Below are 17,118 nucleotides of genomic sequence, written 5' to 3'. Positions count from 1 at the left end.
TTGTTTAAACAATACAATGCCACAGATGCCAAAAAAACCCAAACAAAAACAAGATAAGAATAGGCTGTTGACATGGAGGATGCTGATTTGCTATGCAGATATTTGTCATATGGAGAGTCGCCCATGGAGGCAGCGTAATGATAGTATGGGCTGGGATGTGGCCGCATGCATCTGCATGATGGCACTTTTGATGCCAAATAATATCAATATGGAATCCTCACACCCATGGTTATTCTAGTTATTGACCAACATAGTTTGATGTTTCAGCACGACAAAGCACATCCTTATGTCTACAGTTCTACAATTCTATTTAGCAGATGCTTTTATCCAAAACAACCTACATCTGAGAGTAGATACAGCACAAGCAAGGATCTAGTCAGGAGAAAACAGCCTGGATAAGTGCCATTAAACAAGTTCAAGTGTGTTAATAGGACTACGGTGTCTACAGGAAGTGCAGGCGTAATAGGATTTTTTTGTTTGTTTGTTTTTGTCACCAGAATATGGACTATCCCTCTATAGCAGCTGAAAATGGTCCAGTCCTGTCATAGCCTGTATACTCTCTAGACATGTCACCCATTAACCCTTTGATGCCCAGTGTGGGTCAGGAGATACCCATTTTTCATTGGATTTGGGTCACTTTTGACCTGTGTTGTGCTTCAGAGGGTTTAACACCTGTAGGATGCTCTGGATGAACATGTTCAACACATAGGCTACCAATAAAAGTAAACGCATCCACCATGATGTCACAGCCTGGTTTGAGGACTACCATTTTGAAGCTTCGAGTTAGCTTTTTATGTCGATTTATGAATGGGAGTCTTTCACAATTTTGCCAAGCCCTTTAGAAAGAGTAGGAAAGCACTCCACAAGCCACCATCGACAAACTCATTGACTCTGTGCATCGCAGATGTGTGGTACTGCATGATGCCAATGGTGGACACTCTTATTATCACTGACTTGTGTTTTCTGGTCTATGATCCCACTGTCTGTCTGCTTATTATCATTTCTATTGTACCTGATTGCTCATGATGCCCTTTATATTGTAGAAGTGATGGGTATTGAAACAATAAATACTATTCCCTTCTGCTGAAAAGAATAGACAGAATTAATTTTTTTAAATTACAAACTGTAAATATATATGTTATTTTATTGATTATTTAATCGTTTTTGGTAATTAGACTTTATGTATTAAATTGATAATTTACCTCGATCACTTTACTGGGACTTTCTTTCATAACTGATGATGATACATGGAGATTTTCGTCAGTCCTTTATTCCCAATTTTTCCACTTTGGTCCACGTAGTGTCGCTGTTTTAAAATAAAACCACTTTATGTTGTCACACGTTGTTTCTTTTTAAGGTCAAAGTTGACGGCATCCGGAAGTAGCATGTAGTCGGTTTTTGGTTTTTAATAGATGTTTTTACCTGTAGTGTTTGATTCCATAAATCCTTACAATAAGTTTGTTGTTTTGCTTTAACGGGAGGCTAACTGATGTTGGGTAGGTTGTAGTTAAATCTTCTGTGATAACTGACGTCGGCGAATCCTTATGTAAAGTCACTTGTTTAAAAGATAGTTGGAGAACCTTGAAGCTAACTAGCTAGCAGCTAGCTAAACATAACAACGTTAGCTGTTGATACTTGCATAACAGATTGCATGCAGTAGCTAATATGTTGTGCGGTATTGTATATGAAACGTCTACAGTAGTTAGCTATATTTTCGGTTCATTTTACAGCCTCCTTCGGGATGTAACGGAAGCTAAAGTTTAGCCTCGCTTTCCAGCTAATGTCATCGTTAGGCTCTTAATGTCGCCGCTCCGGTTAACAGCTTTTATACGCTAGCATAAAATCTGTTAGCTATTTTTTCAGTCACCACCGGCTAAAATAAGTAAACAAAACAGCGCTGAATGTTGTTAGCTATAGAACCAACATCCCTGTTGAAGAGTGTTAGTGTTTTTAACGGCACGTTAATATAACCTTTAAGCGTGCCAGTTAGCTAAATAGCTGTGTAAAACTTGAAGCCTTTTTGAAACAAAGCCGAGCTCTAGCGATAGTTATCTAGCTATGTCAAAATAACAGGCGACCTGAAGTTTGCAGTCTGAATGTACATTATGTTCTAAATACAGCAGTTAGCTGTTGTGCTTTTGCAATACTGTAGAACAGTACATTAGCACAACTTGTCCAGAATAGTTTAGTAATAACTATGTGAAGTGCTACGAGATGACATGTTGTGAATTGGTGCTCTATAAATAAAATTGAATTCAATTAAAATAACCAACAAATTCAAGGTTGTTTAAAAAGCCGCTATCAAAAAGAAGTATTAAAAGTCTTTACTGTTTCTCCAACCTTTCTGCAGCTTCCCCATCTGTCCGCAACAATGACCACCATAGTCCACGACACCACAGAGGCAGTGTGCCTCTCCACTGAGTACAGCCTGTACCTCAAGCCCATTGCCAAAATGACCATCAGCGTAGCTTTGCCCCAGCTCAAGCTGCCAGGCAAGAGCATCTCCAACTGGGAGGTGATGGAGAGGGTCAAGGCCATGGTAGCTCCGGAGCAGTTTTCAGCCCTGCGAATCTCCAAGAGCACCATGGACTTCATCCGCTTTGAGGGGGAGGTGGAAAACAAAACAGTGGTCAAGAGTCTGCTAAGTCGTCTAGATGGAAAGAGCATCAAACTCAGTGGATTTACAGATGTGCTGAAGGTAAAGTTGATTTGTAGCACAAATTATGCTGTACTGGTCATCTTCCCAATTGTGTTCTTTATTAAGGGTCAACCGATACTGATGATACAGATTATTAGTAATTAAAGAGACCTATTGCTCATATTTGGAACCAATATACATTACCAGTCAAAAGTTTGGACATGCCTTCTCATTTAAAGGTTTTTCTTTATTTTCATGACTATTTACTTTGTAGATTCTCACTAAAGGCATCAGAACTATGAATGAACACGTGGAATTATGTAGTAAACAAAAAAGCGTAAAATAAGTCAAAGCATGTTTTATATTTTAGATTCTTCAAAATAGCCAACCTTTGCTTTGATTACTGCTTTGCACACTCTTGGCCTTCTCTGGATGAGCTCCATGAGGTAGTCACCTGAAATGGGTTTCACTTCACAGGTGTGCCTTGTCAAGGTTAATTTGTGGAATTTCTCTCCTTCTTAATGGGGTTGGGACCATCAGTTGTGTTGTGCAGAAACCTTAATTGAAATGCCTTTGTTTATTTTTGTGTGTTTAAATGAAAGATAACTTTGCAGCAACTTTGTTTAACCAAACAGATGTTAGGTAGATGACAGTGCTGGAGATTAGAGTGATAACTACAGTCAGAAAGAGACAGCTGCATAAGTTTCGAGACACATAATAATAATGATAATTGGAAAAACAGAATATTTGATCCGATAATTGGTCAACCCGTAGTATTTAAAATTAGCAACATCATGTAAGTTTGATGACTGTAGTTGGGCTGTTGGCATCTCATGATGTAAATTACCGCTCTCACCCTAGTCTGTGAGAGTGAAATTAAATTCACACCTCTCTAAAAGCGTTGCAGCAAGTACTGAACATTATGACCTTACTGAATTTACGTTTTTACATGTAGGTTCTATTATACTATGTTAGTTTCATTTACTTGTAAATAATCAACTGGCACCTGAGAGTATTTGCCTTCCTCTCTTTCCGCAGGTACGTGCAGTTGAGAATAAAGTGGATTTTCCTACGCGCCATGACTGGGACTCATTTTTCCGTGACGCCAAGGACATGAATGAGACTCTTCCAGGAGAGAGGCCTGACACCATCCACCTGGAAGGGCTTCCTTGTCGCTGGTTTAGCCAGAAGGATAGCCAGTATCCTGACCGACCCTCAGAGGAAGTCCTCCTCGCTGTTTTCCAAACATTTGGCAAGGTGGTTCCTTATTCTGTTTTTCTATAGTTAAATGCACATTAAGCTGAACACCAAATTCATATTTTGTTTCTGAAAGCCTCAATTTTTAGGATTAATCTGTAAATTTAGCATAGACAAGGCTGGTGAAAGATGTGGAAGTGTTGCTTTACTAACATCAAAGAGATATTGTAGCTGTTTTGTATGCATTTTTGTTATATGGTATAATTTTCTGAAATTATTTGACTGAGAAGACTTACACACATATTCCAACTGAACATTGTACTGGCACCAAAAATAACACATTATATTGATTTTAGGTGCGAAATGTTGACATCCCCATGCTGGACCCATATAGGGAGGAGATGCTGGACAAGAACTTCAGCACATTCAGCTTTGGTGGCCATCTGAACTTTGAGGCTTATGTCCAGTATCAGGAATACTGTGGCTTCACGAAGGCCATGGACACTATGCGCAGCATGAAGCTGATGCTGAAAGGAGACGATGGAAAGGCAGTGGCCTGTAACATCAAGGTACTGCAGGCTATAATAGCTGGAAAGCTCTATCTACATATTAATGGCTGTGACATTTTTTTTGCTCCATTAGTTGGCTAAAGATTCTTTCCCAGTGCTTCAGTTGAAATGTCCTCTAAGCTTCCCAGTTTCTTATCTTCAGAACTATCGTGTGCAGTTTGATTTCCTTAATATGTTAAATCCTAAGAAGATACTTGCCAGTACAAACTTCAATGAGTAGAGCAGGGAGTCAGCAAAGCTGGAGTTTACCTTATGAAAGTGTACAAAGACATTTTTTCCCCAATTAGACTAATGGTGAGTACAGCTTTGTATTTCTTTTATTCTTCACTGAATATGTTATATCCACTGTCCTACCCTGGCAACCTGGGACAGTGCATGTTAATTTAAAACTCATACAGCACAGAAGAAAAGGGCTGGGCCATATATGTAGCTATGATACTGAAAGATTTGTCTTTTATTATTTATAGATCCCTGTGTTGACACAGTGGTGTACCATGAACATTGTATTTCTGCTCGACAGTGATTGTGACATGCAGGACTAGATTGTCCCAGGCTTTCTGCAGCATAAAGTCCTTCCCAATAAAATCAAAAGTCACTAAGAGGTGTTTGCTTATGATAAGATTTCAAACGCAGAGTTGTTTGTGAAGCTGGCATTCCTGGGTTATTTTTAATTTTCTCACCAGTGCCTGTAGCCACCCATGCAGGTAATTTCTTAGTTTTGAACACAGTGTTATTCCATCCATCCATTATCAATACATCGATTAATCCTCATTTGGGTCGCAGGGTGGCTAGAGTCTATCCCAGTTGACTTAAGGCGAAGGCAGGGGACACCCTGAATAGGTGGCCAGTGTCTCACATGGCTACACATAGAGACAAACAAGCACACTCACATTCACACCTACGGACAATTTAGAAATATCAGTTAACCTCAGCATGTTTTTGGACTGTGGGAGGAAGCCGGAGTACCTGGAGAAAATCCACCCATACACAGCAAGAAAGATCTCAGGCCCAGGCCGGGATGTGAACCGGGAATCTTCTAGCTAGCCACATTGTTATTAACAGTCTTAATTACTGCTTATGGCACAATAGAGATCTGCAGGCCACTGGTGAAATGCAGCTGCTCTAGTGATATTGCATCTGTGTAGAATTTAGTAATTGGATTGTGATACTTAGAGATACACAACACCTTTAAGACCTTTTAGCTGAATGAGAATTGAAGCAACATCATCATCATCATAATTTCCAAGATAATAAAGCTTGGGAGTACTAGGTCTGCTAATCTACAAAACACATACAAAAACATGTAAATGACAAAAAGAAAGAAAAGAGGTTTGTATAAAAAGATGATGAGTAAAAGAAGAAACTGTAAGAAGATTCTGTTGTGAAATAACACTGATAGAAAGACAAGACATTGAATTTTTTTAAAAACTAAGACAGTGGTAATCAATGTGCATGCAAGCAGTCTATACGATCAAACATAATATATATTTCAAGTTGAATCTTCAAAAAATCTGTTCATTGAACAATTTTATAGTCGCACACGGAAAATTCCAGCTTGTAAATTAAAGCAAGTTATTTGCTGACCGAGTTGAAATTAACATTAAAAAAACACTACAGTAGGATGTTGGGACAATAAACCATCATATGATGTGTATTTGTTTTCCAAAGGTGACCTTTGACACCAGCAAGCATCTTAGTGAGTCAGCTTTGAAGAGGAGGAGCCTGGAGAGGCTGAAATTACAGGAACTGGAGAGGCAGCGAGAGGAGCAGAAACGTCGGGAGAAGGAAGAGGAGGAGCGACGTAAGGAGGAGGAGAGGTATGAATGTTGAACTGCTGCAGTCATATTGTATCTGCAGAAAAGAGTAGATAACAGTTATATTGTTGTAGAAAGTAATTAAAATCTTAAATATTCACTAAGAAAGTACCATTTGCATTTGCTTTCAGGTAGATATATGAAAACATACAGTTCAGCTTCTCTCTTGCTCAACCACAATGTATGAAAGCAATATTGATGTTACACCTGTCAGTGATGTTTACCCACCTTTGTATTTATATCTATCACTTACACTGAAAGGGTATATGTCTGCTGTTCAGATCTTTTTGGTTTTTTGAGAAAATCTAAGATGAATACAGTAGCTTTAAAAACAATATTTAACTGTTTTCATATCTAAACAGAGAAACATCAGTGCCATTGTGGAAGAAGCAATATGTCCACTGAGACAACAACTTAGCAGAAGGAACAGAATAATTAAGTGTTAAGGAACTTATCTTCAGCACATTATTGAATGTTCGACAACTTAAGCAATGACTAACATTGGGTTAATAAAATCTTGCAGTCACTGTAGTAGTAAAAGGTTTAATGCATTGCTACGTAGCGCTGATCAACAAGAGGTATTAGATAATAACAATCAGATGTTCACAGAGGACGTTTTAAAATTTCTTCAGGAAACAGAAGGAACAGGAAGAGGAGGAGAAGGAGAGGAAGAAAGAGGAGAGGATACGAAAGCGAGAGCAGAAGCTGCGAGAGAGAGAGGAGAGGAGGAATATGAAGAAGGTGAGGCGACAACAGGAAGAGGAGCAGAAGAAACTGCAGATGAAGATCGCTATGGAGGAGAGGAGGCTCCTGCTGGCTCAACGCAACCTGGAATCCATACGGCTCATTGCTGAGCTGCTGGCCAGGGCGAAGGTACTGAACACGGCACCCCTAAATAGGTTTGCATACAAACATCAGCACGGTACTTCTGCACAGCAGCTACTGCCCAGTAGCCAAGCATTTTAACCAAATGTACAATACAAGGCATGATAACATGAGGTTTAATGCTTGGAACTTCTCTGGATTGAAAGACATTTAACACGGAAGAACACACACATCAACAGCAAATACAGCTTCCTTAGCATGCCTGCGATCAGACAGGATTACTGATTTTGGGGATTGTCTTTAAAGAAGCAGTTTTAGATTTTAAGATCTACTCTTGAACTTTGAATTTTTGTACTTATTTGATAAGACACGAGAAATAACACAAGCTTTAGAGGTCCTGGTATGTGTATGTATTTCATCCTTATAGTTGTTCTTATCTTGGCTGTGTGTTCTCCTTCCAGGCACTGAAGCAGCAGCAGCAAGAGAAGGAGAGAGCTGAACGCGAAGAACGAGAGAGGCAGGAGCAGGCTCGACAAAAGGAGGAATTAGCTCGTCTTCAACAGTTGGAGGCCTGTCGACGCAAACAGGAGGAGGAGTTGCGAAGGGTGGAGGTGGAGAAGGAGCGAGCACTTGAGCTGCAACGCAGAGAGAAAGAGCTGAGGGAAAGACTGCTTTGTAACCTATTGAAGAAGAGTTGTGCTAAAACTACAGGAACTTCAGGAACACAGGACCAGGCAGGCCCTGAAACAAGTGAGGGGACCTCAGATCCTGGTGATGTGATGGTTGGGGTCCTGGGTTGGGTAAACGGAGGGAAAGCTGATGAGAGCAAAGAAAAACAAGTGTCCAAATCCAGTGTGCACTCCCAAGCTTTAGGGAAAAATAAAGCAACAGAAGAGAGGAGAGGAGGGGAGGACAGGAAAAAAGACAGAGAGGGCAGGAGGGACGAGGTGGTGAGGAGCAGGCAGAGCAGGGAGCGAGCGAGGGGCCACTCCCACAGAGGAAGGAGCCCATACAGTCGGGGCAGGAGGAGGCGCTCCCACAGCTACAGCAGAAGGAGAAGGAGCTCCAGCCGCCGGAGGAGAAGCTCTAGTCGTCAAAGGAGGAGCCACAGTCATCATCACGGCAGCAGGAGGCGCAGCCACAGCCATTGCAGCAGGAGCACAAGCTCCAGCAGAGATCGTAGCCGGAGCAGCAGTGGCAGGAGTTACAGTAGAGGGAGGAGCCACAGGCGTAGTCATCGTAGAGGCAGCAGAGGCAGCTCAAAGAACAGCAATAAAAGCAGAGACAGGAGGAGTCCCAGTCATTACAGTCGAAGGTACAGGAGACACAGCAACTGTAGGGATAGGAGCCACTCCAGACGACGCTGAACTCATCACTATATGCATTTTAATGACTGATATATTCACCATTTCTGGACTCACACCATTAGTTAAACAACTTTCAGACAAAGGATAGATATTTTTGGTCCCTTATTAGTTAAGTAATGCACCAACTGGCTTTTTCTTGAACAGGGCTGCTCGGCAAAACACAAGAAATCTTAGATTGAAAAACTTGACATTACAATAGCGTCAAGTCCGAACAATAAATTCATTATGAAAATGTGAGCTTATTTAGTTGTTGCAGTTGATTCTATGGAGTTGCGCTTTCCTTTTAAAAACTTTATTTTCCCCACAGTTCATGTTTTGGATCAAAGCTGCTGACAATTAAAAAATTCCAAATATTTACATTTAACAAGTTCATGACATAAAAGACACATTGTACTGTGTGGTTTTACGAGAACATTGTTCCTTTCTCTGTGTGAAAGAATTGTATCAATATTTGGACTGAAGTAGACAAAAAAATTTAAGTAAAAAACTATTTTAAAAAGAGGCTAACTGGGTACTTAAATTTGGTTCCTTATATAATCTTTGTTGTTCTTTATGTTGACAGATGAGAACAGTGACCGGATTGAGTTAAAAAACAATCTTGACCCCCAGTTTGTAAACTGACACACCGGTCCAACCTTATTTAAAACATAAAGCCTGTTGATGACTTCTCATTGTCTATGAAGAACAGTGAGCCACAGAAAGTTAATATACAGGATACAGACTGTGTCTGGTTTTCTGACCAGTCTTTTTATCCACATTTGTAGCCTAACTATGGGAAATAAAGTGATGTCAGCATGAAGTTTCAAACACTGTTTTCTGACAGGCACGTGATCTTCATCATATGGCTGCTGTAGTTGTGGCAGATGTTTAAGAGCACTATTATAAATGGCTGCTGCTCCATTACAACTGTGAATTGCTTGAATTGAAAGACTATAAGAAGCATACCTCTGTTTTAAAGCTGTCAGGCACACCGAATGATTTTGTCGTCATATTTTAGCTGCCTAGCTGTTTTCTTGAAATACTGCATCAATATTGAGATTTTTGTGGAACTGTACAACAATGGACTTGACGTCGACCTGAACTAAGCAGCTGCTTTTGTAATGATTACATAATTTCAGTTAAGATGTTTTGGTTCCTGAGTGATTGGAAGAACTGTTTTGTTTAGAGTGAAATCATCAGTTGACTTCATGTTTGAAAGCCTAAAAAATAGAACAACTTTTTAAGGAAAGCTGCTTCTGGGATTCAAGTCAAAGCAGCACAGTACCGTAGTAAAATGGGATGTTAGGATGTTTCTCCAGCTTGTGGTGGATACAATTCATTAGCATTACTGATTATGTTACAGAGTGTTCTTGTAGTTGAACTTGAGCTTGAAGGATGTTCCAGTTTTGTTGACTCTTCTACTTTCATTTGTCCTTGTCACAGCAAAGCCCATTTGTTCTGTATATGCTCGTGATCTACTAGAGCATGTCTTGCACTCTGCAAGTTGGCTAAAATAAAAATCAAAGCTGAGAACTTTCTGAGAATTGTGTTATTTTGTTGGAGATGAATGGTGCCATTTTTTTGTCACGATAATGAGAAGCTTTGAAACATCAGCAATGTTGAACTAATAGGTTTCTGATGTACTTCTACATTAACTGATCGCCTTTTGCTCTGCTCTAATCAACACGATTTAAATTGTCAAAAGTGCACGTCAGTCAGCTGAAGTTCAGTGCAAAACCTTTCTCCAAACCCCTTTTGAGATTCTGCTGTCATATCTATGGTATATTCAGCTGCTGTGATAATGAACTGTGTGGCTGAACAATTAATAGTCAAACTGATTAGTGTGTGTAATCTCATCACGGCATGTGACGTGACAGACTGTATCATTAGGTTTGATGCTCCCATCAGTATCAAAGCTAATCACAGAAAGGCAGTGAATCCTTTATGACATGCAGATTCCCCTCAAAGGTTTGGTCGTCCCACACTGTTGCTCACATTTTGGGGTCTTTGAAAGTTTGTGGAAAACAGGTCTGGTCTGAGAATGCAGTGGCTGAGTGACAATGAACAAGGCAGCAGTGTTTCCAAAGAGTTGTTTCTTTGTCTGACAGACTGAGCCCGTGCTCTAATCTGGGTTATCTGGCTTTAATCAGCTTAGCCCACTGCGACTCTCACTGCTGCTTGGTGGGCACTTTCTGCTGTTTTAGCCTTGTTCTGTCTTTGCTGCCATTCACACAGACACCTGTTGAAGCGTCTCCAGAGCTCCAACAGATTTGCAGGGAAGTTCAGTTTGCAGGTAGAAGAACTTGGAGAAGCAAAAGGTCAAGAGAGCTGTAGCCATGGCTGAACATCAAGACATGGGTTCGAGTGAAGGGGCGCCTGCTGCAGACACGTACCCCAGAAAAATACTGGAGTATATGGAAGGCTTCCTCATCTCCAAGGTAACACGCATAGTAGCACCTAAACATTAAAGCTACAGTCTTTTTAGAGCTTAAATTAATCAGTCAATTAAGTCAGAGCTCAACTTTTTTGATAATTAATGAAGTAATATTGGTACATTTTGCTATATGTATTGATAAATATTAGTGATAATGTATTTGATTTGTGGATGTGTCATCACCTACTGTTGAGTTTGTCACACTTTAATTAATTATAGTATCACATACTCTGTTAAAGTGGCTGGATGATGAAGATTTTTGAACAGATGACATGTTTTTATTGCATGAACAAGCAGTTAAAGAACTCAGAAGAAATTCTATTTACTTAAATACTGCGGTTTTGCTTGATACATCAAATTGTGTCAGTAGAAAAGAGTAAAATATGCTGGGTGTCCATAGACTATGAGGTATTATGATGCCATCAGCCAAAATCCACAAGTGCATCAACAAAACACTTCAGTGACACTCTGCTGCACCTCTTAGGTTATGTGAAGATCAAACTTTAGAACCTCGTATAATAATCACAAATATCAACTCTGTCTTAGATTACTTAAGTTAAAATAAGTGTTTTTAATGATTTGCCTGTTAGTCACAGTCACCTACTATCAATCATCACAACAAATGATGTACAATGGATAAATGGATGACTGCATTTCTATTCAAATAGGTCAAATAAGTCATTAAAAGCATAGCTCCCTCTCTAACATGTTTGAATATATAGCGCTGTATGCTGTTACTGGCGGGACTGTATTAATTAACTGATGTGTTGTTTAACCAGTAATTTCAAGCACAGGCACGCTGTACTCTGTTTAACTCTGTTCTTTCTCCACTCTGAGCTAGACGGTGTTCACGTCCTGCGAGCTGGGTGTGTTCGATGTGTTGTTGGGTGCAGGGCGCCCTCTGTCTGCGGAGGAGATCAGTCGGGCGGTGGGTGCCAGTCTGGACGGCACAGAGAGGCTGCTGGCTGCCTGCACCGGTCTGCAGCTGCTCAGCACACACCAGGACAACGGACAAGGTCGCCACATACGTGTAGAAATAATACAACTATCAGAATATCCAAGTCAGCTGTCTAGTAGTATTAGTGATGAGTCTCATTTATTCTAAACTGTGTTAAGTTTTGCATTATAATTTAGAAATGAAAAGTATCTTGATGTATAAAATATGAAAAGACTTCAACTTAACTGAAATTACCAGTGAAGCTTTACCTCTGATTATGTCACATGTTTAACTGCAAATTGGTATGTCTCCTCGTCTTTCTGTCTCAGTGTTGTACAGTAACACAGAGCAGGCCAGTGTCTACCTCACCCGCTCCAGCCCTGTGTCTCTCTACCAGTCCATCCAGTACAGCTCCAGAACCATCTACCTCTGCTGGCACTATCTGACTGACGCTGTCAGGTCGGTACACTGAGCACTGACACGACTGAGCAAGTGTTGTGGACACATTTCAAGTTAGAATGAGTTTGTTCAACATTCAAGCAGAGAGTCACCAGGCTGGAATGCTTTTTTTTTTTTTTTTTTTTTTTTTAAATGTTCAGAACAATTTTGTTTTTTGATTTTCCCAACTTTTGACAGACAATGTAATATTAACAGCTCTTTATGTACATTAGAAAATCATACCCCATTCCCAGTTTCCTTGGTAGAGACTACAGCTGGAGCAATCTGTTTCAAAACATATTTTTAAAAAAAGAAAAAAGTTTAATATATAAAGGCTATGCAATTTCAGAAAATACTGAGCATTTTCTATCACATTTTCCTTAAAGCAACACAACCCAGGATGTTCAGTGATTATGTTTCTTTACTTGACCAGCAGCAGCTATGACCAGTAGTGATGAAGTGTGAACCAAGTAAAAACACATATTCAAACACATAACCTGCTTTAACTAATGAAAAAACACTGTTGAGTCTTCTTATGTTGTGCTTATTTATGTCAGAAATCATACAAAAGCCCGAATCCTAAACTAGAACATTTCTAAGGACATTTTGAATGTGCCAGTTCAGCTTATGCTGGTCTCTGATTTATCCTGTTATAATTACACATAGGCCATAATTTATATAAGTACATTTCATTTTGATGAGCCATTATATTTCACAAACCCTGATCAGTTCCTTGTAACATCTCTGAGCTTTTACTTTGAAAGTGCAGTGTACTTCACAGAATCCTGTGACTCCCTACAAATACAAATGTTTTTGTGGGCTATGGAATTTAGACTTTTATTTATTGATTTATTTCAATCATAAATTTAAGTCCAGGTCAGTTTCTCTTTATCTGTCAGAGATGTTTTGTTATTGTAAAAGAGAATCACAGTCAGATCTGCTTATAGACTCAAGGACCTTCATTAACACCACTTCATATTCAAATATGTTCATCTGAACTCATTTTAAGTCTTATTTTAAACTTAATTATAAGAAAGTGGACATTGTTATCCACTTAAACTGGAACTGTTTTGTTCAAATCTATATATGCATTAAATTAAATTACATAGTTTAACATCTATTGGTTACGTTCATTAATTCTCATTCAATTTCTACATCCATTATTTCATAATATTAATTAAATCTACAATTTTTATCCAAACCTTCACCAGCTATTTAAGCTGTTGGTCAACTTTTATTTCACAGGTTCAACTGGTAGCCAAAATTTCAGGTAGCTGTTTCAACCATGTATTTAGTTGTTCACCATTACATGTGTATCTTAATAATAATCTTAATTGTGTACTCCCATTGGTTCACTCAGTTCTTTTATTCAACTGTTAGTTCATATGAGTACAGTTGATGTTTCCATGTACCTCCTGGCTACTGCAGGAGTTTCCTCTGGTTGGGAATCACTGCTGTAAACAACAGCCTTGTAATTTCCCGTTGACTTGTCGCAGTAATATAGGTATTATGAGGTACTGTTCGATAGCATACATGCAAGAAATCACATGTGGCAAACAGATTATTTGCAACATGTAACAAATGAAAACTCATCACAAAGGAATGAGTTTGCAAAATGTACCACAATAAAACAAATGCAACAAAACGAATGGAGTAAAACAATGTAACAATTAAAATAACAAAGTAAAACTAATGTAACAACTAATACAAAGTACAACTAATAAAACAAGTCAAATAACATAGTAAAAGTAAAGTAACAACAAAATTAATAAAACCATAAAGTAAAACTACCATAACAACTAATACAAAGTAAAACTAATGAAACAAGTAAAATAACAAAGTAAAAATAATCAACATTATGTAAATAAAATAAAATAATAAAATCAGTCCTCCACAGTGGGACGCCAGCAGCAGCAGAGAGTCGTCCTGATTCTGCTGAAGAATCTTTGGAGCCTCTTCAGCAGCATTACAGGACGACCAGAGGAGACAGAGACTGCGGAGTCTGTTTCTGTAGCTCCATCAGAAGACCAAGCAGCTGAATCTTCATCATGAGAACAGAGATCTTGTCCATCAGAAGACCAAACAGGTGTATCTTCATGATTGGAACAGAGATCTTGTCCATCAGAAGAACTGCAAGCCGAGTCTTTGTCATTGGAGCTACAAACTGACGTCGAGGAGGCGGAGGAAACTCTGTCATAGTCATCTGCAGAACAGTCTTCACAGGAGTCGGATGGTTTGACTTCAGCAGATGACCTGCTGGCTGGAGTGGTGTCACAGCATCCAGTGTCTGACTCCTGGTCAGGTTCCTCCACTGGACAGAGACTCATTTTAGTCTGGGAGGCCGTCAGGCTGGATGAAGGATGAAAAACAAATTTGTGAAGCAGTCAGTCAACTACTAAAGACATTAGTTTATCATTTGTTCTGTACTAGTGTGAACATCACAGTCACTTACTAGTCTCTGCTGTCAGAGAGCTCATTCAGGTGGCACATTGTGATGAATGGTAGCTGCAGAGCTTCACAAGGGGAGAGTCTCTGTTTCCCGTCAAGATGCAGCATCTGTTTGAGGAGGTCCACAAAGGCCACTCTGTCCTCCCACTCTGCAGTGTCTCCTTTTGGATACATCTGGATTTGAAAACACAGTAAGACCAACTGATCAGCTCTCACCTCTCAGAGACTGATTAACATTTGTTTGAAACAGCTGACTTACCATCTGATAGTCACAGTCGACAGGGAAAAGGTTCTCGGCGAGGAAGAGGAACGCCAGGATGCAGCCAACTCCCCACACATCTATGGCCTCGGTGAAGGGGAGGCCAAGGGCAACTTCTGGGGCCCTGAGGAGGAAAGACCAGAGCCAAATATTGGAAATCTGTAGTCTTTGGGGACAAATGGAACAATGTGGGGCTTTAGATGGACACAGGTCTTGTAAATGAATAGGATAAACCCACCTGTACCCGCATGGCTGAAGGTCCATCCCAGGCTGTACTTGAGAGGCTGGAATAGCGTTGCTAAAATCAATTAGTCTGATTCTGAGGGGATGGTCCTGCATATTGACAAACATAATGTTGTCGGGTTTGATATCAGTATGCAGGATACCAAGACCCTTCAGGGCGTCCAGGGCCACCAGCAGCTGCAGGGACAAGATTGGAATTCAGTTTTTCATGCAGTGCTGTGGGTGGTTTGGGTTAGGGCTTTCTTCATTGATCAGTTGTAGATATGCAGAGTGATAAATTCTAAATAAAATATGATTATAATACAGACCTGCTTTGCGATGGGGCGGATCTCCATCAGAGACAGTGGCTTCCAGTCTCGTTCGGTGAGCAGGTCGTACAGACTCCTGTCCAGCATTTCAAATGCCAGACAGGTGTGTCCCAAATGGTCAAAACGCTCAAAGAACTTGATCACATTGGTGTGATCTGGATTCAGGACACTAATGACATTTAATATGGACACCTGTGGAGGACAGAAGAGGATGTAATCCAGATTGAATAAGCAAATATCAACAGGTCATGGTACATATGCTACTGGAGCAGTCAAAAACCCAAGCAGGGAAATGTAATCAGAAGGAGTCCAAAGGTCTACCTCTTGCTCAGTGTCCAGGATGAAATCAGTGTCCTTCTTGAGGATCTTCACAGCTACTGTCTCTGTGGTCTCTGTATTCTGGCACTTGGCAATCCTGCCATAGCAGCCTTCAGCAAAAAAACTCCAGAAAGGAGTAACCACAAGTGCTGCCGAGCAGAGTTTCACCTGTCTGAAATTCAGGTGCTGCCAGTGCGACTGTGGAAAAAGTGAACATGGAGGGAAAACATGTGAGCTATATTAATTGTGTGAGGACCATTCAGTCAACACATCATCATCAACTAGAAATACACCCACGATTTTCTGGCCATTTGAGTGAATTCACTTATTTTTGCAAAAAAAGGAGAAATTAAGAGATCTTAGAACATAGTGTGAAAATTAACACTGGCCTCAAGTAACAAACACTGATAAGGTTTATAGCAGGATTTTCTAAAAAAAAAAATCATCTTTTATTGTATTAAAAACTGCTACTCTGTCATGTGCTACATTTAAGGAGCAGAGTTAGAGTTAGATGATCAGTATTATCCATTTTGTTGTCAGAGCAGATCATTCACTTTGTGTTCAGTCAGTCTTACCTGATGCATCTGAGGCATCTGTGATTGAACAGGATGCCATGTTGGTCTGAAATTGAACTGTCAAAGTTGCGTCTTCGGTTGAGATCAAGGGTTGTTCTTCAGGTTGTCTCCAAAGTGTCCTTCAGTCTCTCAGTGTTGATAGTGGAATGATCACAATCTATCAGAGAGTTGCTTCTATACTGCAACTTCTGGGGACATCATAATGTCATTTGGAACTCACTGTGTTCCGTTGTTTTGTTTGAAAAAGCACACCAGTTAAAATCAGTGAATTCAGCTCCTGATAGTGTGAAGAATAATGTTTCCTTGTACATCTGTAGTTTTACAATATCTACAGAATAATTACAGTCAAAGCAGCACACAGTCCACAACAGTTGGTGTGTGTGTTCAGTTTTATTGTTTTTCAAATGTATTATCTGTGAACATAGTGGAAAACAAAATGTCCTTCCTCCTGGACCTCAGTGCAGTATAGGACAGACATTTAAAGAAAACAAATGCAACAAACAACATACCTGAGTTCATCCTTAAATGCAGATTTAGGGTAGTTAGTCACCCACCACTGTATAATATCCTGTAATTTATTTATTTCACTTAATTAGTGACTCATCTCCTCATTAGTCCTCAAACTATTTGTCATTCACAATGTTCTGGTGTCAAAATGCTGAACATGACACAAGCGTCTTTCTTTCATCTAACCAGTGCATTTTACAAGCTTCATGACATGTTTTTTTGTTGTTGTTATTTGTCATCATGACATACTAGATGATCGCTG

The 17,118-nt window shown here is 39.8% G+C and overlaps 2 protein-coding genes across 2 annotated transcripts in view; both read left to right on the top strand.

Annotated features, from left to right (window-relative positions):
• Positions 1–1,344: 1,344 nt before the first annotated feature.
• akap17a (A kinase (PRKA) anchor protein 17A) lies at positions 1,345–9,922 on the top strand. Its single transcript, XM_023294214.3, has 7 exons — positions 1,345–1,496; positions 2,351–2,698; positions 3,677–3,895; positions 4,192–4,404; positions 6,073–6,221; positions 6,851–7,091; positions 7,505–9,922. Exons 2-7 carry the CDS (start codon positions 2,372–2,374, stop codon positions 8,408–8,410), a joined length of 2,055 nt encoding a protein of 684 aa, XP_023149982.1. The 5' UTR covers positions 1,345–1,496; positions 2,351–2,371; the 3' UTR covers positions 8,411–9,922.
• A 559-nt stretch (positions 9,923–10,481) lies between these two features.
• The window catches only part of asmt (acetylserotonin O-methyltransferase), a 30,880-nt gene continuing 24,243 nt past the window's right edge, over positions 10,482–17,118 (top strand). The window contains exons 1-3 of the mRNA XM_023294218.3: positions 10,482–10,827; positions 11,665–11,839; positions 12,090–12,219. Coding sequence (XP_023149986.1) covers positions 10,726–10,827; positions 11,665–11,839; positions 12,090–12,219 — 407 coding nt within the window. The 5' untranslated portion in view covers positions 10,482–10,725. The remainder of the gene's footprint in view (positions 10,828–11,664; positions 11,840–12,089; positions 12,220–17,118) is intronic.

Source organism: Amphiprion ocellaris, chromosome 11, assembly GCF_022539595.1.
Source record: "Amphiprion ocellaris isolate individual 3 ecotype Okinawa chromosome 11, ASM2253959v1, whole genome shotgun sequence".
Lineage (NCBI taxonomy): Eukaryota > Metazoa > Chordata > Actinopteri > Pomacentridae > Amphiprion > Amphiprion ocellaris.
This window is presented reverse-complemented; position numbering and strand designations above follow the sequence as displayed.

Excerpts from the sequence above, each read along its gene's own strand:
- akap17a (XM_023294214.3), top strand. The coding sequence starts at position 2,372 with ATGACCACCATAGTCCACGACACCACAGAGGCAGTGTGCCTCTCCACT. Across the intron at positions 6,222-6,850 it reads CGACGTAAGGAGGAGGAGAG|GAAACAGAAGGAACAGGAAG; the intron begins GTATGAATGTTG and ends AAATTTCTTCAG. Across the intron at positions 7,092-7,504 it reads AGCTGCTGGCCAGGGCGAAG|GCACTGAAGCAGCAGCAGCA; the intron begins GTACTGAACACG and ends TTCTCCTTCCAG.